The sequence below is a fragment of the Mustela putorius genome, unplaced genomic scaffold (genome assembly GCF_011764305.1).
Source record: "Mustela putorius furo isolate JIRA1106 unplaced genomic scaffold, ASM1176430v1.1 tig00000242_pilon_pilon_pilon, whole genome shotgun sequence".
NCBI lineage: Eukaryota > Metazoa > Chordata > Mammalia > Carnivora > Mustelidae > Mustela > Mustela putorius.
This window is the reverse complement of record NW_025421325.1, coordinates 18,827,769-18,853,610: the sequence shown is the minus strand read 5'-3', so window position 1 is coordinate 18,853,610 and position 25,842 is coordinate 18,827,769. Positions and strand designations below refer to the sequence as shown.

Below are 25,842 nucleotides of genomic sequence, written 5' to 3'. Positions count from 1 at the left end.
CAAAGTTTAACAAAGTTAAAATAAAAAAAATGTACTTTATACACCTATCTCTACTACCTTGCTGCTTCTTTCTACTTCCTAGCTCAAACTGCCAAGAGGAAGACTGACCAGTTCAGCTGGTCACCATCATCCTCTAAATGCCACTATTTCAGTTATAGAAATTTTGAGATCATTCTTGACAAATTTCTCTCTCTCAACTCCAAAATATCCAGGTTATAGTCAATTCTCATCAACCTTACCTTCTAAAAAGTCTTTTGAATCCAACAACTCATCATCACTTTGACAACCCCCTTCATTTTTCACCTTAACTACAATTGCCTGATAATTGAACTCTCTATAAACACCTTTCTCCCTTCAGTTTGTTCTGTCCCTACAATAGCTCTAGGGACCTTTTAGAGACTACAGTGTGTGTTACTCCCCTACTTAAAAATTCTTAAATGGTTTCCCATAGCTCTTAAGACAAAGACCCAAATCCTTATTATGACCTACAAGGTCTTCTAAGAACTGGCCTTTACTCAATTCTTGGGCCTTTCCCTTGCTCTGCATTCAGCCATATCAAGTCCTGGAAGAGGCTATGTTTTAATTTACTTCTCACTTCCTTTTTTCCAAAGAGGATGGTATATAAGATCACTTTATTTAACAGGGCAAAGTTTATGTAATAGACCCTGGACATACATGACACATTAGAAGCCAACTAGACATATGTTCATTATCAGCCAGAGAGTTGATCCTCTTCTAGAAGTGCTGTTTTTCATTGTGGGTTATGGTAACCAGGCAACATGCAGGGGATGGCCCTGGATGCCACATGGGACAAGCTGTTTTGCCCAAACTCTTATCCCCCAAACATACCCTCTTTACCAGTGAGGGCCTTTTATAAAAAGCCTTGTGGTTTTCATGAAGAGACTCCTGTGCATTATAGATTTGCCCAGCAACACCGCAAAATTTGAACTATTTTGGGTGGCTCAGTTGGTTAGGTGACTGCCTTCAGCTCGGGTCATGGTTCCAGGGTCCTGGGATCAGGCCCCATGTTGGGTTCCCTGCTCCTCGGGGGGGCCTGCTTTTCCCTCTCCCTTTGCCTGCCACTCCTCCTGCTTGTGCGCTCTCTCTCAATCTGTCAAACAAACAAACAAATAAAAAGTTGAAAGAAGAAAAGAATATCTATGGTAAAACTCTCTAAATCCCCCAAACAGCTATTTCCACACAGTCAGATATGGTGATAACAGACATCGATTGTTCTGGATTAATAATGAAAGTTTAAAAAGCAGACGAAAGCAGCATGGGCTCTGGCTGGCTGGCTCTCCCCTCAGGAGCCCTAAGCATTACCTGCTGTTGCCCTTCCAGATATGGTAGGCTTTTCACATCTTGGAATGCTTGATGTCATAGGTGACCATGTTGAAGTTGTCCCAAGCGAAGAGCTTCTTCTCCAGTGGCTTGTAGTCAATGAGGCTGCTGTATGGTTCATCAGTAAGATGAGGAGAGCCTTGCTGTGCCTCATGCCTATGCCAAAGGCAAAGCTGGCGTCAGGTGATGAGTAGCTGCTGACGGTGTACATGTGGTCACAGATGATGAAGACATTGGCCACTGACTGCTTACAGATGTTAGTCTCCAGGTTTGTTCAAGTTCCAGACTCTCTGGGTTCAGTTTGGAGAGGACAGTGGAGACTTTGGCCTCCTGTGTGCTGTACAATTCTCACTTCCATAAGGAAGCTTTCCTGAATTTTCCTAAGTTAAATCCCCTCTTATATTCTGTCCTAGCCTCATGTCTCTCTCTCTCTCTCCAGCATTTATCTCAGATCTCATTTTATATTTATGTATGTGGTTATTTGATTAATGTCTGTCTTCTGTGCAAATTCAATGAGGATAGGGGTCATGCTGTTTTGTTCCCCTTTGTAACTCCAGCAGTGGACACAATGTCTGAAACAATAAGTATCTATTGAAGTAACCATTCTAACCTCTATTTCCTTTAGAATTATAACAGCACTTTATTGAGTACTGTATTGAGTGCTTTCTATGTGCCACAAGCCATTTTAAGTACTTGACATATATCATCTCATTGTTCCTCTTCATAAAGAGGAAGGAGACAGTAAAGTAATCTGACCAAAATACACAGTAGATTACCAAAGCTAGTAAGTGACAGAGTTAAGATTTGAACCTAGGAAGTCTGGCTTCAAAATCTCAGCTCCTTAATGTTATATTTTATTCCTATTAATGCTCATATCACTTATCTTTTTCAGATTAATTTTATGTCTTTCAGACCTGGAAATAATCTCAGTGATCATTCTTTTTTCATGATTGGACCAGTGATATCAAAAGAGGTGAATGACTTGCGCAAGATCACACTGCAAGCTGGTAGCAGAATTTAGACTCCCCCCTCCTTGCTTCCCCCCTCCCTGCACTGTACTAGCCTGGTGCCTGTTAGGAATGAGCTAAGTTTAACCAGCAAGATTCAGTTCTATATCTTTTATAGATAAAAATTTTAGTGATGGGGCACCAGGGTGGCTCAGTGGGTTAGGCCTCTGCCTTTGGCTCAGGTCATGATCTCAGGGTCCTGGGATAGAGCCCCCATTGGGCTTTTTGCTCAGCGGGAAGCCTGCTTCCCCCCTCCCCCTCTGCCTGCTTCCCTGCCTACTTGTGATCTCTCTCTCTCTCTTTCTCTGTCAAATAAATAAAATAAAATAAAAACTTTTAAAAATATTTAAAAATTTTTAGTGATATATCTGACATATAGGGTAAAGATGTAGTACAACGTATGAGAATTCTTTTTTGCATTTGTAGAGAATGTGTAATGAGCTTTTCTAATTGTGTGTGTGCAGTGGCGGGGCCAGGGGAGGAGGACTGATTGTGATTTGCCAGAGCTAAAGAAAAGAAGTAGCAATCATCTGTCTCTGATCTTGGTCTTTGCTTGACTGAAGGCAGGGAACTAAGTCAAAACCAAGTACCTCTTAGGTTCAGGTCTTTAGAGTATACTGAAAGCATTTGTCAGCCTTACCTAAAGGTGTTCTTTATAAAGGACTTTTCTTGAACAGAAGAAAAAAGTGTATTTTAACCACAGTGTACTTTACTTTTGGTTGTTTGATGGCCTGCTGCACAAAGTCAAGTCTGTGGATCATCAGCACCCACATCCTTGGAAGCTTATTAGAAATGCAGAATTACTGGTCCCATCCTAGACCTGATGAACCCAAAACTGCATCTTAGTAAAATCTTAAGATGATTCACATGCACATTAAAGGTTGAGAAGCACTGCTCTGAGAGGGTCTGCCAAGAAAGAGACTGAAGAATAAAACTGAATGTCTTACATTGAATCACCTTATTTTTAAAAGAACAATATTCATTCCCAGCTGACAACTTAAAACATATAAATAGGATTCTATGTATTTTCCTAAAACCCAACACCTGACAGTAGCTTTTTTTTTTTTTCAATAGATAATCTTCACAGTTTTTTTTCGTAGGCACAAGAAATGCTGGAGTTGGAACAAACCTAGGACATCATTAGTCTATCCTGCACTCACCCAAATGCAGAATACCTTCTCTAGGATTATTTTGCAGCCTCCAACTGAACATTTCCAGGAAATGGAGCTCACCAAATCATAAGGCACAACCAATCCTTGCCATTCACTGCCGCACTTGACAATCTTAGTTTAGTTTTGACTGTTTATCACCTGGAACATGGCAACAGAGTTACAAACTTGTCTCAGTCTTTCTGACCATCCAAAAGACAAAATGGTCTTCCTACAATCACATACCAACAAATGTGGTGCTTGAAAATTTTTACTTTCTTTTCAATTCACTATTTTCCACACTCATGTAACTATCTTTTATTTTCTCTGGCCTCATCAAACAGATCAACTAATTATCCAAAGATCTGGATGACCCTGCCTTTCTAAGTCCAACTTAGAGTCCAACTCCCTACCTTCATCTTGTTTTCTGTGGCACAACTTATGGGCTCCCTGACTTAGGTATAAATATTCCATTAATTTTTCCTCTCCTCAATTCCCCCAGCTCCTGGGTATTCACCAATAGCAGTAACTACTGCTTTTGTTTCAACAAGCAGTAACAATTTCTTTTGTTTCTTTTTTTCTGATTTTTTATGAAACTAGAGAAGTTAACTTTGCTTGTCTGACTCCTTATTAAAGGGCAAATTCATCTAGAACAGGAATCTAGTCCTTCATACAGCTTTTTGTGGTACCTGGCTGCTTTCTTTATGTTCTACTTATGAGGGGAAAGACTTCTATCTATACTATCACCTGAAGTTTGCTGGAGAGTCACATGTACAAGAAGATGTCCTTTCTAAGATTCTCATCACCAGAATTTAATTAGAACTCCCCTGGAGACTGAGACACTTCCGTTAAAATTCACAAATGGCTATAGAGCCCCTGCCATACTCAAATTATTTTGCTAGGTGTTGGTATGGATAGAGAGATGATTACGACAAAGGCAAAGTTCCAGAATGCACGATATAAGAGAAGAAACAAAACAACTTAGTCTTGTTGAAGACATCATGTTAGAGACAAAATTTTTGCCACATTTTGTTATCTTCTTAACTTGGGATCCCACAGATAGATAGGTAGATATATAGCTACTTGACCTATTTGTCTCTCTCACAGGGCAGAGGTAGGACATTAAGAAAGGTAGGACACCACAGTGCAAGGTCTTCCCCTCCAGGAGAGTTTGTCAAACTCCTCATACACACCGTTTTAAAACGCTGACAGCCCTAAAGGCTGTTGTTTACATATCTCTTTCCCCGAGACTGTGAGCTAACAGAGGGTAGAGTTCCTGTTTTATTTCCCGAAACCATGCTTGACATTTAGTAATCAATACTGAGACTGATACAGATAACCCCACTGAGCGCTTGCCCTGTGGCACCCACTCTCAGAAAGGGTTTAAGTATGGCCAATCATTTAGTACAGGAACTTGCTCAAGCGAATGAACCCATACCCTTCTGTCCACGGGCTTTAGATTTGGAGACCTCCGACCTCTTCCCCACGGCGTCCGCGCTCCCTCCCTTCCCAGAACTCCTTCGCCCCGCCCCTAGAACGTTCGCGTCCCGCCCACTCGCCCCCACGTGGTCCAGAGCCGGTCGCACGTCACTGACGTCACCAGCACGCGCCCTGGCCGCTCCTGTCCACCTGGTTTGCGAGTCCGGTGGTTTTAACTTTGCCGGGAGCTGGCAGCTCGGTAGCCGCTGGCAGGTCGATAGCCGCCACCGCTCAGGTCCGGACGCTCGAGGCGCCCCAGGTTCTCGACATGTCGATGCTGGCTGAGCGTGAGTGGAGGGCGCGAGGGTGAAGGTTCCAGGTGACCCGCCCGGCGGGACCGAGTGGCGCGGGGTGCGGGTCGCCGGCGCGTCGCGGAGGGGGGGGCCGCGGGGGATGCCGGGGAACGGGGAAGCCGCGTTGGGCTCGCCCTGCCTGCCGCGGAGATACCCAGCCCAGCCTTTCCCGGAAGTTAGCTACCCGTCTACTAGTGAAAGAGGCTGCAAGTGTCCACGTGAGACTCTTGTCCTTACGCTCAGATCTGGGCCCGCGCGCGGTGGTTCGAATGGGAGCCAGGACGCCGACCGGGCAAACCCTGAGCTGTTCCTTCAACTTCGTCGGGCTTTGGCCTCCTCTGGTTAAAAAGAGGCGGTTGGGCCACAGAATCTCTTCAGGCAGTGAAATTCCGTTCTCGAAGATGTATTGAACCCGGAGAAAGAAAAGCAAGGGGTTTAGAAGCATCAAACACAAGAAATTAGCCTTTGTTAGGGGATGCAGGACTAATGAGTGATTCTAAGTAAGACGGGCGGTTTGGACTTAGTTGGCATTGTTAACATTCTTGCATGACAGATGTGTTGGCTGCAGCGCCGCATCCTACTTCAGTTTGCCTTTGACTTTTATCTTCACTTTGTGAAGCTCCTTCATTCCCTCTCTTCAGAGGCAGACTTCTGAGCGGTATCTGTAGCTAAGGGTGCCTGCCACCAGATGGCAGTCAGTCGTGCTTTGGGCATGAAAAGTGTGTAGTGTGCAATGAACAGGAGCAGCTGGCTTTAACAGACCGACAGCAGCCACACGAGTATTCTGTGAAATAAATGCTGTCCGCATCCTCTTATCTAAGCAGGTGGGAGAATGGGAGCACACAACGTAAGGGAGAAGGCACCGTTCCAGTTTTACAGGGCTAAAATCCAGGTTTAGAGGAAAATAATTTGCCCTGAGTGGTTGAGCTATAAAGTGACAAATTCAATGTAGTTATCTCTGTGTCTTTACCTTTTTGTCACTGAGCCAGCAGTTTCCTATTGTTTTTGAAGAATATGTTTTAGACTGACTGGGCTCTGTTTCTTCATTTGTGGAACTTGGGCTGCTAGGATCTCTTCTGATTTATTTTCTGTGATATATGCTTAATTCAGCATGCACATTAGCCCTGGCTCTGCTATTCATTTATGTCTCTTTCCATGATCAGTTTCTGCAGAGCTATTAAAAAACTTATTTTATTATCTTCATTACTAGGTTGTCTTAAAAAAATCAATGAGATGGCAAACATGAAAACATTTCAGAGTATGAAATGCTTGTTATACAGATGTGAAATGCTGTTTGTAGACATCAGTAATTCAAATTGCAAGATTTCAAGGAATATTTCAGTTCTCTCCCCACCGTGACTCCAAATTTTCAAATCTTTGCCATAATAATATATTTTGTTATCTTTTAAAATAACATGCTATGTTTATGCCTTTGGCATCCCTTGTGATGGATTTTTAGGACTGGTGTTCTTATTTTATTTTTTAAATAGATTTGTTTATTTATTTTAGGGAGGAGAGAGGGAGAGAACCTCAAGCATACTACCTACTGAGTGCAGAGCACTTGGGACCCTGAGATCATGACCTGAGCCAGAACCAAGAGTCAGATGCTCAACCAACTAAGCTTCCCAGGCACCCCAGAACTGGTGTTCTTATTTTAGAAGTAAGAAAATAGGGGCACCTGGGTGACTCAGTGGGTTAAATCTCTGCCTTCTGCTCAGGTCATGATCTTAGGTCCTGGGATGGAGTCCCGCATCGGGCTTTCTGCTCCGCAGGGAGCCTGCTTTTTTCCTCCTCTCTCTCTCTCTCTCTCTGCCTGCCTCTCTGCCTACTTGTGATCTCTGTCAAATAAATAAATAAAATATTTTTTAAAAAAGAAGTAAGAAAATAGGAGTAAAGAAAAGACCTAGTCTCATATTTTCAATCCCTTGCAATTATTTTTTTCTGATAGTTTATAAAATTGGAGTGATTCTTTAGGTATAGTTTTGTTTTCTCCCTCACTTAACATTAGTGAAAATTTTCAATTCATTAGGCATGCTGTTTCCTCTGTTTTCCATTGCCATATGGACTATACTTTGTTTTCTTTTCTTTTTGCCATAGGCACTTATCCTGTTTTTAAAATCTAGAAGTTTTTTTTTGTTTCTCAGAAATATTTTTATTTAATGTTTTTGTAATTATCAAGTGTTATTTTCTTGGGTCTCCCTTATGCAAGACAAGAAATCTAGATTACATAAACCTCCCCTGTGTAAGACAAGAATTTAATTTGTTGATCTCACTTCCCAGGCGTTACATCATCTGGAGTTTCAGACCTGGATTTTTATCAAGTTATTACTTTTTTCATAGATTCTTTCTTTCTTAAGACCAGTTTTTGGTACTTCCAATCATCATATTTGTAGTCAAGTCACACTATGATTAATGGATTTTAATGTTCATGTTATTAAGATTTAATATTGCAGTTTCCTTAATTTTGAATATATTCTTGAATTTTTTTAAAAAAACAATATATGGTACATGGATGGTATATTTTGGCTCTTGAATATCTTGAAGTGTCCTTTGAAAAAGAAAAAAAAAGATAAAACTTCTGTCCCATTACTCTTGGAACTCAATACACCTTTCAGAGTAAACTGAATCCTGACATAAGCCAGGTGGTATTAGGCATGGAGTGATTGGAAAGTCAAATCTGTTACAGATGTTGTATGGAGAGTTGTTTATTGGGGCTACTGCAAGAGCATCCTGATGGAACCATCTATAGTTAGATCTTTAAATAAGAGGAGTCCTTGCTATAGGATAGTTAAACACATCATCCAAGTAGTGATCTGCAGATTCAGGGTATTCTACTCTTACACTACTGTTCCATATAGTGTCAGGCATCCCCAAGACCATCCCAGATTTAGTGATTTGCTCAAATTCAAGATACAGGACTCAGCAGAAAGTTGTACTCAGCCATGATGAAGATTTATTACAGTTAAAGGATACAGAATGAAATCAGCAAATGGAAAAGATATCTGGAGCTAAGTCGAAGGGAAACCAGACACAAGCTTCCAGAGTTCCCTTTCAGTGTGGTTACATAGGACATGCTTAATTGCCCCAGTACAAGTTGTGGCAGCACTTGTATAGTGTTGCAAACCAAGGAAGTTAGGGACTGGTGTCATGTTTACTGGGGGCTGGTCATGTAGGCAGGCTCTGCTTGGCATGTGCCAAATTCCAGACTCCCAGAAGGAAAGCCAGGTATTTAGTATAAGCCATATTGTTTGTATAAACAGGCATAGTGAATCCTTCCTCAATTCTGAGAATGCCAGGAACCCTCCTGAAACCCAAGTTCCCAGCCAAGATGCCAACTTTGTAAGCAAGCCTTTCAAAGGATAGCAGTGAGGCCTGCTATGTTCTGTTTTGCACACAGGGTTAGCAAAGCTGACTTCTAAGCACAGAGTAACTGTGTAATAAGAATAACAAAGCACATGTAAATCTTGATCCAGTCTGAACAGACCAGTGACAGTCTTTTTTCCTTGCCAGGATTTCCCAAACCTGGAAACTTCTACAGCACTAGAGCCAGAGAGTGTTTCAGGGAAGTAAGGTTCTGATCAAATAAATTTGGGAAACATGGCATGCCTGCTTTGCCCTGGGAGGAGCTACACATCTGCATATTAAACATTCTGGGAAAGTCTGTAATATGGAACACTGTTAAATTTTGTTTCACCCATTTTTGCCCTTTTTTATTTTAATGGGACCTCCCCCCTTTAACATCCTCATTGGGGAAACCCTGTCCTACTCCATTGTTTGAGGATACCTGACATTTCTGCAAGGAAAAGAAACTGACCTTGGGGATCTTTTGTATAAGGCCTCTAGTCTGCTGTATACACATATGTAACATAAACTGTTGTAGTTCTTATTGCAAAGAGTGGCCTTATTCTTTCTCAAAAATGTCCCCTTCATATAAGCCCTATTCCGAACCCCCTGGCAAGCACTGAATAGAGGCATGAGTTATGACGCACACACCAGTAAACAGCCTCACAGAACACTGGTTAATGAAGCTCATTATCTGGCATGTTGTTTATTAGTAGAGGCAATAGTTTGCAACCTCTGAACAAGCTCTCAAGGTCCGTTGTAGGAGGATGTAGGGTAATCGAGCTTCTAAGACTCCAAACTCATCTAAAGGGGGTTGCTGCACATGGCAGTCTGTCATTCTTAAAGAAAGAAGGGATGGAGTGAGGGAAAAAGGAAGGAAGGAACAAAAAGATGGACTAAGTTACAGGCTCTTGTTGATAGTGAGATTCTGTACTTTGGTTGCTGCCATAGGTGAATAATAATGACATTTGACCTGCAAATTTCTCACTTGGCCACAATATACTCTGGGGGTTCGTGTTCTTGTTTTGTGAACTTTTGAGGTTCTCTATCTCTGCAGTAATTTTCCTTACAGTGATGGGGTGATTAAGCATCTGCCTTTGGCTCAGGTCATTATCCCGGAATGCCACCTCTGCCCTCTCTTGTGTGCGCACAGGAGTACGCTCACTTGCTCTCTCTCGCTCTCTCAAATAAATAAATAAAATCTTAAAGAAAAGACCTACAGTGATAAATTTGAGTTCCTAACACTGTTATTGATATGCATTAAAAAATTCTTAATATGAAGAGATTCAAAGCAGTTCCCTTAATTGTATTCCTTCCTTCCTTTCTTCCTTTCCTCATTTCTTTTTTCCTTTCTTTCTTCAAATTTACTCATACATTCATTCACATGTTTTCTGAACACTTGCTATGGGTGCAGTGTTTTCTACTTCTTGCAATGAAACATAAAAAAGAATCACACAAATATGAGCCATAAGGAAATGATGGTCTAATAGAAAACATCAGGAAAAAAAAAAAGAAAAAAGATAACATCAGAGATGGATGTAAATGGCTGCAATACAGAAGAATGTAAGTTAAATGCCAGAAAAGCAGATAACTTATACTGGAAGTTCAGAGAAGGGGTCATGTGGCTTTAGGGTATTTGAATGACAAAGGATCTATAGTATTATGTAGTATATATGATATATTGTATACAATATTTATATAGTATAGGATCTAAGAGTATCTATAGATCATGTGTGTGAAGGGTACAGTTGACCTCCCCAAGATCATTATGACTGTGGATTAAGAGTATAAGCTTTGGGGACACCTGGGTGGCTCAGTGGGTTAAAGCCTCTGCCTTCGGCTCAGGTCATGATCCCAGGGTTCTGGGATTGAGCCCCTCGTTGGGCTCTCTGCTCTGTGGGGGAGCCTGCTTCCTCCTCTCTCTGCCTGCCTCTCTGCCTACTTGTGATCTGCCAAATAAATAAATAAAAATCTTAAAAACAATAAAAGTATAAGCTTTGACATCAGTTGAACCTTGGTTTGTATAGAGGCTCTGATTTTTGCTTGGGGCCATTAGGCACATTTCTTTCTCTAAGCTTCAGATTTCCTCATCTGAAAAATGGAGATCAGAATACCCATCCTCACTGGGTTACTGTGCAAATGAAGTATAATGCATGGAGAGCATTTGGTCCGTGCTGTACACCAACGAAAGCTGGAGTGGTGGCTGCTCCTGGTGTCAATGCCCATGAAGACAGGTGCTTTCAGCTGCTGCCTTTATCTGAGTCTGGGAGGCCAGGTGATGGCATATCATGTATTTCTGTTTGTCATGTATGGAGGGAACATTGTTATTCTTAGGCCAGTTTGTATATTGAGAATATACAGTTATTGGGAAAACCAGGGTAAGTGGTCTAATCTGATATTTCATCTGCTGAATCCAATATCTGTATCTAATAAAACATATCATTTGTCACATTTTTTGCAAGCATGTGTGTATGTAATAGGTTTTGTGAGTATTTGTGTTGTATTTTCCAGTTGTGAAAGGTAAACTGATGAGATACTTTGCCATTTCCAGGTCGGCGGAAGCAGAAGTGGTCTGTGGATCCAAGAAACACTGCATGGAGCAATGATGATTCTAAGTTTGGCCAGAGGCTGCTAGAGAAGATGGGGTGGTCTAAAGGAAAGGTACAGTGGAAAAGAACAAAACAAACTGGAGCCATGCAAAAAGGCCAATCAGGAGGATGCATCTTTCTTTGAAGACTGGGAGAAATTTATGTTTTAGATGAATAACTGATTTTGGAGAAATAACTAAATTGTAATGATAAAGTTAGAATTGAACACAGATGTCAGTTTTCTTTATCGCTTAAACTGCCGTGTTAGCATCTTTCAGAAATTGCACCTTTTAATTAGCTGCACTTAGAATCATACTTAAATCCATCAGGATTTTATATTGCTTAGAGTAATACTTTATTTCCCTTTATAGCTTAGAATACACATTTTTTCATTTTCCTTACACTCCATTTATTCCCAACTGTAATAGGTTTCTACTGATATCTTTGTTTTTAAATGGTTCTCGCAGAGGTCTTTAATGACCTTTAATGACAAATCCAGTGGGTCCTTTTTTGTTCTCACATTATTTAGTCCCTTAGCAGCATTTGGCTGTTGACTATTGTAATTGTATAGTAATACAATTCTATATTGTATTGTATAGTAATTGACTATTCTTGAAATACTTTTGTCTTGGCTTCCACATACTACCCTCCTCTCTCTTTTTTCCTTCTCCCTCACTGGCCACTCCTAAATGTGTTGCGGCTCTTCCTCTTCCAGGCTTTGGAGCTTTGGAGCTCCTCAAGGTTCAGCCCCAGGCTTTTTCTGTACTCTGCTCAGGTGAGCTCTTTCATTCCAGAACATGCTTGGGAGTTGTCTAAATTCTGAATGCTTTTCTACGTCTGGTCCAGAAATGTCCTCTGAACTTCACATTTGTAAATTTACCAGCCTGCTTGACATTTCCACTTGAGTGTCTCAAGTTCATCTTTTTTTGATAAAATTCTTGATCCACCCCACCGCCCTGCTCGCCCTAGTCTTTTCCTTCTCAGGTCTTCTCCATTTTTGCAAATGGGCATGCTTAGTTCCTCTACCTCTTTCATTTCTCACCTCCCTAGTCATTACTCTTCTCACCCTGGGACTCTGTCCTAAGCCACAGACCGTGGTCATCTCTTTCCCTGATCACTGTGGCAGCCTCATAGCTGCTTCCCTCCCCTCCCTCTTTTCTACCTCTGGGCCATTTGCCAAACAACAACCACAATACCTTCTAAAGTACAGAAATTAGATTGTGGCATTCCCTTGCATAGAAGTTCAGTGGTTTCCCATTGTTTTAAAAAATTAAATCCAAATTCCTAGCATAATTTCCAAGGTCCTGTGAGGTTTATCTTCTTCTATTATCTTACTTTCTCTTAATCCACTTACCTGGAATGGTGCTGGTTACCTTTTAGTTTCTTAGTATACCAACTTCTCTGGGACCTTAGATGAGTGTTAATTAATGCAGGGGACTTGGTATCTCCTCTTCCTACTTTCTCAGTGTTGTTTTATAAAATTATTTAATGGAGAGAACCATAGATTTGCAGTATCTCTAATGGGCTTCCTTTGGTTTGGTGGTAGTACTCTGATTTTGAGCATCATGAAAAGACCTATTCTTCGTAGTGGTGGAGTGGGTGTCAGTTTGAAGGAGTATTCATTATTGTGAATGTATTGGTATTACAGACATACTTTGTAAGAATCCATTAGACTATGTCCTTTTTGAGGGTAAGGATATTGCCTCACTCCTGGATATTTATTAATCAAATGGGTGATAAAGGAGGAAAGATGCGATTTGTCTTGATACTTGATAAGAATGCTAACATTCTTCTGTTGATCTCCACAGGGTTTAGGGGCTCAGGAGCAAGGAGCTACAGATCATATTAAAGTTCAAGTTAAAAATAACCACCTGGGACTTGGAGCTACAATCAATAATGAAGTGAGCAACAGTGTATCTACTGGGGGTTTTCCTTGCATGATTTGCTTTTTTTAAATAAATATAAACATTTTAATCCAATCAAATTGTTCAGTGTTCAACTATTCAAGTGTGTATCTTTCATGCTGTGGTTAACTAAAGAGCCCATAACTAAGCTGTCTCTTCATCATGTCAGTGCCTTCACCTTGGCCTTACTGTCCTTATGGGATTCTTTACTTGCTTATGTATAAGAGATCCAAATTAGCTTTATTGTTAAACTTTAAAAAAAATGTACTTTTTTTAGAATATTTATAATTCTGTACGCATTTTAGTATAGAAGAGCATTTTCAGCTTTACCTTTGTTCCGACATTTGCTTACATTATTAAAAGGCAGTGGTGTTTGGTTTCAGAAAGAAGCTAAAAGTTTTCTCGGCAAGAAAGTGGTGACCTTTTTATGTCCAGTTGTTGATTTCTGACTGCTGGTATTCAGTGGCTGAATTTATTCACATTTCCCCTTAAATACCAGTAGCTTTGGAAAAAATAACACCATAATTAAAAATTAATGGCCCATCATGTTTTTCATTTTCAGTATTACTGTTTACCTTAGAAAGTGTCTAAGCTGAAAGCTTTGTTCTTAAATTTTTACGGCTAACAGAATCTGATAGAAAATCAGGAGAACTGCTTTAGGTAACCCAAATTATTTTTATTCAATATACTGAGTAATAGACCCGAGGTAGTAATCTTGTTGAGTGATAGACTAGAGTAGCTAACATTTTCTGGACTAATAGCTAAAATTGTAAACCACTAAACAAAGAGTTTATATGAGGTTGGTTTTTGAAGGTAATTGTTGAGAGATAGATGTATGGATAGACTTAATTTTTTAGGAATTTGCCAAGTAAACTTAATTTATTATGCCTTAACCCTTAGCATTCTTAAAAAGTATGTGTGAGGCAATTCTTAAACTGATGCCTTGCTTCCCATTGGTTCAGATTGTTTTGAAGAGGCCCATTCTCTTTTAAAGTCCAATTGTTTTTGTTAGCATGAACGTATTAGCACCACCTTACGAGGTGCTGACTGATCCAGGGAACTTGAGAGTCTTTCCTACTCCTTTCCTCAGGGTTGTTTTGTAAAATTGGGTTTGATGCGAGCAAATAGAATTGGGCAAGATATTTTAAGTGCAGATGATCCAAGAAGAGAGCCCTGAAGTCTGTCACTGCTTTTTTCCTTTGACCTATGCCCATAGTGAGAGAAAAATAAACATTTTATTTTGCTTTATTTTAATGCTTAGCACAGAGGCTGTTGATTAGCTATCCATATTTGAAATCAGGAGTTAAGCTTCCAAGAAGCCCATTTTTTTAAAAAAATTTTGAATTTTGAATTTTTTAAAATATTTATTTGAGAGAGAGGGAGAGAAAAAGTCTCAAGCAGACTCCCCACTGAGTGGGGAGCACTTCATGGGGCTCAGTTTCACAACCCTGAATCATACATGATCTGAGCTGAAATCAAGAGTTGGATTCTTAACCAGCTGAGCCACCCGGATGCCCTAAAGTCTGTTTTTCATATTAATATAACTAAATTACATTTCAAATTTATATTGTTTCTTCATTCAAATTTATAACATAATATTTTGATGAAACTTTTAAATTTCACATTAACAACCAGATTTCCTTGATTCCAAAATATATTTTTATCTCAACTGGTATATGTAAACTACAGTCTTGCCTTTGATTTTTCGGATATTTTCAGGATAACTGGATTGCTCATCAGGATGATTTTAACCAGCTTCTGGCTGAGCTGAACACTTGCCATGGGCAGGAAATAACAGGTAGGAAAAATCTTTGCTTTGTTATCCATTCGATCTATGGAAAACATAATGTCTTAATTTAAAACATTTTTATTAACTTTTTTTACTGTAAGCATAATATATCTGAAAATTAATTGAAGCTATTATAAATAGTTATTTCTGTATGCATTTTAATGGTGCTTTCACCATTTTTTTCCCCGTAGAAGTTTGAGAATGACAAGATAAATCCATTCAGTTTACAGTCAAGTGATCTTTCCAGGGATCCTTGTGTGTGACTAAAAACTTATTTTGTTGTTGTTGTTGTTATTGTTGTTTTTCATTTGTTTTATTTTCTTTTTATTTTCTTTATTTATCTATTTTTTCACCATAGCACATACCCTCCCCAATGTCCATTACCAGCCACCCCATCCCTCCTACCCACCTCCACTCTAGCAACCAAAAACTTGTTTTTAAAATAACAAAACAAGAAAAAAAAAATACAAAGCAATAAACACCAAGTGGGACCACAAACCAGCAGCTGGCAAAGGCTTAATAGAAAAACCTCTTTTGTATTGAGTCTACCTCATGAAATTTATTGTATTTTGAATATATGTCAGAAATTCAAAATGCTCAGGTATATAGTAAAATTTGTTACAATGGCTCAGTACTAGAAATTGTATATCCAAGGCCTGGGAACTGGAAATGAAACAATTGAATATTGGACATTCCATATTAAATTAACAGAAAGAAAATGCTGTTGAGGGGAAGGGCATAGAAGGTATAGTCCTCAAACTTATAGGCCTTTGGTCGAATTTTAGAGTTTAAGGGACTGTTTTCGTCACATGGCTCTTTGGAAGGCAAGGATGTAACTTCAGTTAATTGTGCTGGATATTCATTGAAGAAATCTAGACTGTTAGCTCTTCTGCAAGCAGATTTTTAAAAATAGTGGTAAAATATACATAACATAAAATTAACTATCTTGACCATTTTTTAAGTGCACAGATCAGTAACATTAAGTACATTACACTGTTGTGCAACCACCACACCATCCATCTATAAAACCCTTCATCTTATATGAAACTTTCCCCCATTGAATGCTAACTCCCTTTTCTTCTGTCTCAAGCCATTGAGAGACTTTTGGTCTCTTGGTTTGACTACTCTTTGTACCTCATATAAGTGGAATCACAGAGTATCTGTACTTTTATGTCTGGATTATTTTCCTTAATATAATGTTGTCAAGGTTCATCCATGTTTAAGGCTCAGTAGTGTTTCATTGTATGTATAGACTACATTTGATTATCATTCATCCTTCAGTGGACACTTAGGTTGTACTTCTTGAGCATTGTGAATAATGCTGCTATGAACATGAATGTATGAATGTCTCTTCAAGTCCCTGCTTTCAGTTCTTTTGGGTGTATATCTAGAAGTGGGACTGCTGAATCTCATGGTAGTGAGATTCTATGTTTAAGTTTTTGAGGAACTGCCATAGTATTTTCTGTAATGGCTACACCATTTTAACATTCACAGCAACAGTGCACAAGGCTTCCAGTTTTTCCATATTCTTGCCAGCACTTGTTTTTCTGGGTTTTTGATTTCGTGTGGTTTGCTTTTGTTTTGTTTTTTTGTTTTGTTTTGTTTTGTTTTGTTTTTTGATAGCAGACATCCTGATGGGTGTGAGGCGATACCTCATTATGCTTTTGATTTGCATTTCCCTAGTGACTAGTTATGTTCAACATCCTTTCATATACTTGATTGCTGTTTCTATGTCTTTGGAAAGATGTCTTCAATTCCTTTGCCCCTTTTTGAATTGGGTTTTTTTTGTTGTTGTTGTTGAGTTGTATTCTGCAAACATTTTTATAAGGAATTTCTTTCTGTTCCCTATGCATAATATTTGGCTTGTAGTAAACTGTCAAAAGATATTTGTTAATTGAAGGAGGAAGAACTTTGTGGAATAAAATTAAAAATTAGCCAAGTTCAGCAAACTTTGTTGAGCTGTGTTCTGGATCCTAAGTTAGACATGAGGATATGTAACTATGTGGGACAATCCCTGCTTAGGGGGTAGCTAGCAGGATATGCTGATAATTGGTAAAATTATAGTGTGATTCCAACTCTGCAAAGATTTATTGCAATGCTGCTTGTGTGACCTTGAGTAAACTACTGAACATCTCTGTCTCTTCATTCTTGGTGGAGGGGAAATAATACTACCATCCTCAGAAGGTGATTGTAAGAATTAAATATATTGCTATAACTAAAGTACTTTGAACACTGCCTAACCTATGGTAGGTACTTAATGAGTATTAGCTGCTATAATCTTTATTATTGTTGTTATTTGTAGAGCTAGAACTCCAAACTAGAATATTTCCTCTGATTATTTATAGTAATTAGAATATAGTGTCACCAAGAAAGAATGATACTTATAGGTGGATGGATTTGGGCTTGATACTTAGGCTATTTCTAGTTGTCATTAATGAAATCAAAGGCAATAGTGTGGTTTCTCCCTAGGTAAAAAAAATAGAACGCTCTTAAGATAATAAACATTATAAATAGCTGTACTTGTTGGCAGTAAGATAAAAATAAAACTTGAGATCCTTATACAACTGATGGATCATCTTCAGTTATTATAAAGTAAAAAAAAGGAAGATGAAAAACCATATGTGTGGCATGCCTTTGTAGAAAAATATAGAGGAAATGCATGTGTGTGGGTTGGGTATATATCAGTGGCTTTCATCTGGGGGTGATTTTGGCAATGTCTGGAGTCATTTTTGGTTGTCACAAAAAACAAAAAATGAGGGGCAGGGTGCTTCTGGCATCTAGTATAGATAGAGGCCAGCAACGCTGTTTAATATTCTATAGTGCACAGGGATGGCCCCCGATGACAAAGATTTATTTGGCCCCAAATATCAGTGGTGCTGAAGTTGATATGCATAGAATATCTCCCAAATATCAATTTTATATACGTAAAATATCTGCAGAAAAATACCAAAGAAACTGGTAAGAGTAGTTCCCTCTAGGGAGGGAGCTGAATGACTGGGGAAGAGAAGATGTCAGGAAGGCTTCGCTTTTATTGTAGTTCTTTTGTACCTTCATGACTGTACTGCATGTGTTATGTCCTACTAAAAAATTGTTTAAAACTAATTTTAAAACGGTTTCTGGAGCCCATTTACTTCCCTTACCGCCACTTCCTGATGCTTCTGCTCTCCTTTGCCACAAAACTCTGATTTTCTATACAATTGATTTCAGTTCTCCTAGTCTCTCTTTTTAAAATCTTATAACATGCTTGAGCAAGTCTCAGATTGTCTGCTTAGTTGCTCTGCTTCTCTTTTGCCTCTTCTAGAGTTGCTGCTTCACAGGGGTGGGGGGCGGGGGGGCCCCAAACATCAGACTCACTTCTCTGGATTTCCTTGTCCTTAATTGGTACTATAATTGTCCACTTTGCTCTACTGTAATGTCTTTGAGCCATCCCCCCGCCCACCCAATATTTTGTTGTAGTTTTCTTGGTAAGAGAGATTGTTGAAATGAGCCACTTCACCATTACTAGAAGAAGCAGTCTGCCTAGAATATTAAAATAAACTTCATTGAAGTATAATTTATATATAATACAATGTACCCATTTTTGAGGGTGCAGTTCCATGAGTTTTGACCAATGTATATACCTTTGTAATTGTAATAACCTTGTAAAGAAATGTTCTTCATTACAAAGAATTATCTTGGGTCCCTTCCCAGTCAGCACCCTGCTCCTCCCCACACCCCACCCTCCCACTTCATTCTCTGGCCGCAGACAATGGCTGATCTCTCCATAGAGATTAGGCTTGTTTTTCTCAGCACGATTCTGAGATTTATCCATGTTGCGTTTATCAGTAAGTAGTTCATTTCATTCCTGGATAGTATGCCATTGTATGAGTATGCTGTAATTTGTTTATGCATTCACCTAGTGATAGATACTTGGGTTTCCAGTTTTTGCTTACTGTACCAAAGGCTCCTATGAACATTTGTGTATACATCTTTGTGTGGCCATATGTTTTCATTTTAGTAAGACCCCCACGTGCTGGGTGAGCTCCCCTCCCCACCTTATGACATGTCCAGTAATTGCCTCTTGATAGAAAGCTGGGGCAGCCCTAGAGCTCACATCTTTTGTTGCCTATCTGTCAAGGATGACATTCCTGTGCTGCCTGTTGTCCAGTGTATGATGAATTGTTGCATATCTTTTGTTTTCCCATTGTTCATAGTAGAGGGGCATGACCCATAGCACTTACCCTTTCGTGGGCAGAAGACAGTGAATCTTCCTCCTGTCTCTTCTAAACCCACTTTAGTCAGACTTTGCCTTTCTGCTCCACAGAAACTGCCTTGCCAAAGTCACCAGTGATTTCCATGTTCCTAAATCCAGTGGGCATTTTTAAATCCTCATCTTACTTCATGTGTGACACAGATGTTCACTCCTCCTTGAATCACTTGTTTCCTGTGGCTTCCCAGACTCCATCATCTCCTGGTTTTCTTCCCACTTCACTGGCCACTCCTCTTTAATCTTTATTGGGATTCTCTTATCCCAGCTTTGTCATGTCTGGTGTCCTGCGGCCTCTCTCATCTTTTAGCTACACCAATTCCTTATTACATCATGGCTGGATATAACAAACGATGGCTGGGATGCTGGTTACAATTGCCAGATTTCTCACCTCTCTCCTAAACTCCAGACTTACAATGAACCCCCAACTCAGTATTTTCATTTGGGGTGTCATCAACTATCAATTTCTCAAACTTAACATACTCAAACTCAAGTTCTGACTGCTTCCCCACCTGTCAAACCATTTACCCACTGTCTTCGCCATTTCAGTTGATGTCAGTTCTTTCCTTGTAGCTGTTGAAGCCAAATACTTGTGTCCACTAGGAAATGTTGGTTCTACCTTCAGAATATATCCGGACCCTTTCTGCTTCATGTCACCTGTGCTGTGACTAGTATGGCCTCAGCAACTATTATTTCTTGTTTAGATTATTTGTAACAGCCTCTAAAGCTGGTTTTCTCAGCCATAGCACTACTGATGTTTTGGGCTAGGTAATTATTTGCTGTGAGGCATGTCTGATACATTTTAGAATGATAGCAGCATTCCTGACCTCTACCTGCTAAATGCCCCTAGAACCTTCTGTTATCCCCCCTCCCCATTTATGGCAACCAGAAGTACCTGCAGACGTTGCCAGATGTTCCCTTAGCAAAATGTCCTTGGTGGGGAGGTACTGCCCTCAATTGCTCTTTCTCCTTCAACATAACAGACAGACTGATTCTTTCAAAGTGTAAGTCTGTGCTGCTCATGCTCAGACCACAACCACCATCAGCACCTCCTTGCCCTTCTGGCCTCCTTTTCATTCAGAATAAAAGCCAAAGTCCTTTCAGTGGTCTTGTACCCTTATGTTATGGACCTTTTTCCCTTTCTGATCTCATCTCTTGCTACTCCCCTTCTTACCCATTCATCTTAGCCACTGACTCCTGTGCTGGCTTATAAATATATCAAGCATCCTCCTGCCTTAGGATTTTGCACTAGTTTCTCCGTCTCTAGAACACTGTTCCCCCAGTTAGCATTTATGCATTTTCTCAGCCAGGTTCATATTTCCTGCCAGTTGAAAATTACATCCTGTTTCTCAGTGCCATTTTTGGAAGTCAGCAGGAAATTGGTAAGGTATAGCAGTATAAAGGTATTATTTAGAAATATGAAAGAAATAAAACCCAAAAGAACCAGCTAAGGTTCTAAGGAGGGGTCTGGGGCAAGGACTTGATGTGTGTGTAAGTGTGTGTGTTTTAACAGCTTTGTTGAGATATAATTCACACGCCATGTAATTTACCCATTTATCATGTACAATTCAATGACTTTTAGTATATTCACAGGATTTTCACCAGAACCAGTTTTAAAACATTTCATCACCTCTGAAAGAAACTCTACCTAGTGGCAGTCATCCCCATGAACCCTGCAACCACTGTAGACAACTGCTGATTTAATTTCTGTCTCTCAAGATTGCCTATTCTGGATATCTCATATAAATGGAATTCCACAACATATGGTCTTTTGTTCTCATTTCCTTAACTTAGCATGTTTTCAGGGTTCATCCTTGTGGTAGCACATGTCAGTACTCCATTCCTTTTTTTGCCAAATGATACTCCATTTTATAAATATACCATGATTTATCCATTCGTTAGTTGAATGCCATTCATGAGCATTTGGGTTGTTTCCACTTTTTTGTCTGTTATAAATAATGCAGCTATGAACACTGTCAATGTTAGTGTGGACTGTGGCCTTTATTTTCATTTCTCTGGGGTATATTTGTAGAGTGGATTTGTTGGGTGAGTTGGTTACTGCATGTTTAACTTGGGGAGAGAGAGAAGCAGGCTCCCTGCTCAGGGAGCCTGATGTGGGGCTTGATCCTAGGACCCTGAGATCGTGACCTGAGCTGAGGGCATACACTCAACCATCTGAGCAGCCACCTAGGCGCCCCTCCATGTTTTACTTTTTGAGTAACTGCCACACTGCTTTCCAAAGCAGCTACACCCTTTTACATTCCCACCAGCAGTGTATGAGGATTTTAATTTCTCTTCATCTTTGTCAACACTTGTTATTGTCTGTCTTTTTTATTTTAGCCATGCTAGCAGCTACAAAGTAATGTCTATGTGTGCTTTTGACTAGCATTTCCAGTCAGCTGAAGATGTTGGCCATTTTGTTGCATGTTTTTTGGTCATTTGTATGTCTTCTTAAGAGAAATAGCTATTCAGATCCTTCCTTTGTTCAATGTTTAATTGGGTTATGTGTTTTTAATGTTGTTAATTAAAATTTTTTTTATATATTCAAGTACCAGTTTCTTATCAGATATATGATTTGCAAATATTTTCTCCAATTGTGTGGGTTGTCTTTTCACTATCTCGATGTTGTTGTTTGAAGACTGAGGTTATAGAAATAGGTAAAAAGACATATTCCTTTCTCTGAAGAAACTTAAAATCTAGTGCAAAAGAAATGAGACAATTACCAAAATAAGTTGATCCCCCAACTTTTTCAGTTCCCGAATAATTGAGAAAGAGTAGCAAAGGCTTTGGGTGGTAAGGATTTTCTTTGAAAATTTATCTAAATCTCTTTGTTTCCTAAGCTTTTTCTTTCCTATCACATATTGCTAAGTTTGTATTATTGATGACTGTGGCTGGTTTCTAGCACACATAAGCTTGGATACTAAGTGTGCTATTGGGTCTAATAACAAAGTTAACACAGTTCAACAAAGTCTATAAAAAAGACTAGAAGACTGTAGAAGACTGTTATCCAGAATGTAGCTATGGAAGAGGAAAAGATGGGACATCAGAAACAGAAGTTTAGATGGAAGATAAACGAAGTTCGACACAAAGAAGAGAGAGAATGGGAAACAGGCAGTATCTAAGAGGATAAGGGCTGAAGACTGTCTAGAACTAGTGATAAAACAAGTCCACAGATTCAAGAAACCATAACATTGTAGCAGAACATCACATACACAGAGGCATGCACACAAAAGACAGAAGATTGTTAATGCAGCCAGAGAAAATATACTGATTATCTTCAAAGAAACAATAGTTATAAATGAAAGCAGAGTTCTTAACAGTGGAAACCAAAAGACATTAGGGTAATATATTAAGGGAAGTATAACTGTCAACCTAGAATTTTACACTCAGCAAATATGTTTTTCAAGAAAGTGGATAAGTTTTCAGACAAAGTTTTCAGAAAGTAAGTTTTCAGACAAAGCTTTACCACAAGTAGACCTTCTATAAAGGAAATATTAAAGGATGCACTTCAGTCAGAAGGAAAGAATACTTACCAACTTCAGTATCCCCAACTTGAATTAACCCAAATATCTTTAAACAGTAGAATGGATAAGTGGAATGCTGTGTTTGTAAATGCAGAGAAATGAAGTATAGTTACATGCAAGAGTCCAAAGCAGGAGTTAGCAAACTTTTTCTGTAAAGGGCCAGAAAGAAATATTTTGTAGACCATAAGGGTCTCTCTCACAACTACTCAACTTGACTCTTGGAGTGTGAAGTCAACAATATATAATACATAAATAAATAGACATGGTTGTGTTCTTGTGGAATGTTATTTACAAAAACAAGTGGCAGGTCGGATTTGGCCCATAGGCTATTGGTTCTTCCGTGGTGTAGAGGGATCTCATTAATTTAATGTTGACTGAAAGAAGTGAAACATAAAGATAACATCCAGTATGATTCCACTTGCATAGAAGTTCAGAAGGCAGGCAAAAATCTTAGGTACCATACTGGGGTGGTCAAATTATTTTAAAACTCAAGGAAGTGATTACTATGAAAGTCACAATAGTGATTACCTTTGGGGAGAGGAAAGAGGTTGGGATTAAGAAGGGGCCCGTATGTAGCACACTTCTGGGGTGATATTAGGGTTCTGTTGCTGTTTTGTTTTTTTCTGGTTGGCAATTATATAAGTTATTTGTGAACATTATATTTTATGTACTTTCTGTGGCTCCCACCTCCCCAGAGTAAATGGTTAAACCAAATCAAGGGTGATTGTCACAAAAGTCAGGATCATAGTTGCCATTAGGACAATGGTTCTCATGCGGGGGCTATTTTGCCCCTCATGGGACATTTGGCAATGTCTGGAGACATTTTTGATTGTCAGAGCTGGGGAGATGTTACTTTTGTCTAGTGGAGACCAGAAATGCAGCAAACATCCTATAGTACACAGGAGAGCTATGCTCCTCCATCCCCCCAAAAATAATTATTCATCCTCAAATGTCAGTAGTTTGACATTTCTCAACAGGGTTGAGAAACCCTGTTCTAGGCGGAAGGGACACAGATGCTGGATGCTTCTCGATACAGGCAGTGTTCTATTTTCTAATCCAGGAAGTGGTGGGTGGGGGCAGGGGGAGAGGTTGCTTTATAACTAACTGTATAAACTTCAGATATTCCATATATATATGATATTTTTCTCAATAAAAAATCTAAAAATTACATGGGTCCCTCTCTGGTAGATTTAATTAAGTAATTTATAGCATATTAAACCTGTAGTGAAGGTTAACTAAAAAGTAATCTGAAGCAATTTGAATATCAGGGATCAACTTCTAACTTAATTAATATCTGGTGGTATATAAATGGCAATAATTTTTTCCTACACAGGTTCAATGACACAATTAGGGTGTCAGACAATCTTAAGCTGGCTTTGCATGATCATAGTCGTGGAGGCAGAAGCTTTTTAGTTAAGACTTTCTTTCTTAGAGGCATCCACAGTTCATTCTTAATGAGGGAAAATGAGTTGACTTCACACCTTGTTTGGTATCATAATTTTCTCTTTGATGTATTGGATTAGAGAAAACTCTGTAACTTCTTAGGTGATAGGGTCATCAAGAAATTATCAGCTTTAAGATTCCATATAGAAAGGAGCCATGAGATTCATTTGTGTAGGTACTAAAAAGAAAGCAGATTTTTGAGCAGTTTGCTTTTGAGATTTGACAGTGATAGCTAGAAAATTACTTTTTCTCTTTGACGGTATTACAATTACTCTTCTCTGAGAAATGTCAGCTGACCACAGTCGGTATAGTCAGGTCTTCATGATGTATTCCCGGAAGTACAGTCAGTGAAATGTTTAAGGTGTCCCCAGGGAACCCTGTATTATTTGTCAGGAAGGTAGTGAGTGCATAACAGCGTCCAAGTGGTAGTTCCTTGTCCTCATGATGCCCCCGCCTCAGGTTCATCCTTGCAGGCTGACTCTTGTGCATAAGACAAGTACAAGACCCCTGGAGAGTCACTGACCTGTAGATTAAGTTTACCTCGAGACCACTAGAGGGTGCTCATATCCTTGCAACAGGGATGGAGCAGCTCATCAAAACCAGACCTTGCTAACTGTCACTCCCAAGACGAAAAGCCTTTAGAATATTCCTTTAAGGGAAAACCTGACCAGGAAATGGACCTGGAGAACTAGTAGATTATTTTTCTGCCACGTCATCCTTGGTAAATACATTATGTCTTCATCTTTTTGGTTGTATTATTTGTGTTAAAGCTGAAAAGCAGATGGCACAATAACCTAGTAACATATTTTTTCCAACATTATATTTTTAGCTCCTTAAGACTTTACAAATCTACACAGTATGCCTCTTAACTAAGCCGTTATTCCATACTGTCCTTTTCTTAGAATATCACAAAGATTCTAGAAATAATCCTCATTTTTTTTAATGGGATATAAAACTTAGTATATTTTTTAAAGTTTTCATTTTTAGGAATTATTTGACTAACTAGTCCTACCAGACTCAACTTTGCTTTTTGGTGGTTGTAGGAAATGTTTGTTACTTCCATCAGATATTTTGCCCTTTTTGATTTTAAAGATTTCTGAAAATAAATTGGGATGCCGATCTCCTTTTTAGGACAGGTATCTTCAAGGGTTTTTTGGTATATATTTTGAAAACCAGTATACCCTCTCACATTTTTTAGAGCGACATCTGTAAGATTTTTTAATCATAGCTTTAAGTAGTTGCAAAGGATATAATTTCTGGTGTATTGGGAATATTGTTATATTTCTAAATATGGGACAACGGATATCAAATTGCTCTGGTATTTAATAGTTAGAACTATTATATTTTGTAGTTCCCTTTCTTCTGAAACAGATACTGCATAGCATTTATACCCCATAGCATTTTATGTTAACATGTCCTTTTTTGCTTAAACTTTTTAGAATTCATCATCCTATCCTATTTCTCTGCCCCCAAACAAATACATATTAAATTTTTGGTTTATTTCTAGTAACCCCAAGGTTTTAGGTGTAAATATTTTTCCTGTGGATTGCGTTGTCATTCTATCAGTAGATTACAGTTAGTAAAACTGGGAAACGTGTTATAAATTTTGGTTACTATTATTACGCTAAAAGTTTTTTGGAAGTATACCTCTGGATGAGACATTGGTGTGGCGTGGAGCTGGTTTTGCTGCTTTGATTAAAGGGCGCTTCTTAGTACCTTGGCTTGTGCCTTATTTATC

At 39.1% G+C, this 25,842-nt stretch overlaps 1 protein-coding gene and 1 pseudogene across 3 annotated transcripts in view; one reads left to right on the top strand and one right to left on the bottom strand.

The window, feature by feature from the left end:
* Nucleotides 1-1,333: 1,333 nt before the first annotated feature.
* On the bottom strand, nucleotides 1,334-2,975 carry LOC123391565 (annotated as a pseudogene).
* A 2,108-nt stretch (nucleotides 2,976-5,083) lies between these two features.
* The window catches only part of PINX1 (PIN2 (TERF1) interacting telomerase inhibitor 1), an 85,193-nt gene continuing 64,434 nt past the window's right edge, over nucleotides 5,084-25,842 (top strand). The window contains exons 1-4 of one of the 3 annotated variants that reach the window (XM_004766065.3): nucleotides 5,084-5,262; nucleotides 11,162-11,271; nucleotides 13,007-13,099; nucleotides 14,822-14,900. In XM_004766065.3, the coding sequence (XP_004766122.1) occupies nucleotides 5,244-5,262; nucleotides 11,162-11,271; nucleotides 13,007-13,099; nucleotides 14,822-14,900 (301 nt within the window). In that variant the 5' untranslated portion in view covers nucleotides 5,084-5,243. Of the gene's footprint in view, nucleotides 5,295-10,587; nucleotides 10,886-11,161; nucleotides 11,272-13,006; nucleotides 13,100-14,821; nucleotides 14,901-25,842 lie in introns of those variants that run through there. The other 2 variants (XM_013063297.2, XM_045078390.1) reach the window with 2 other exon arrangements.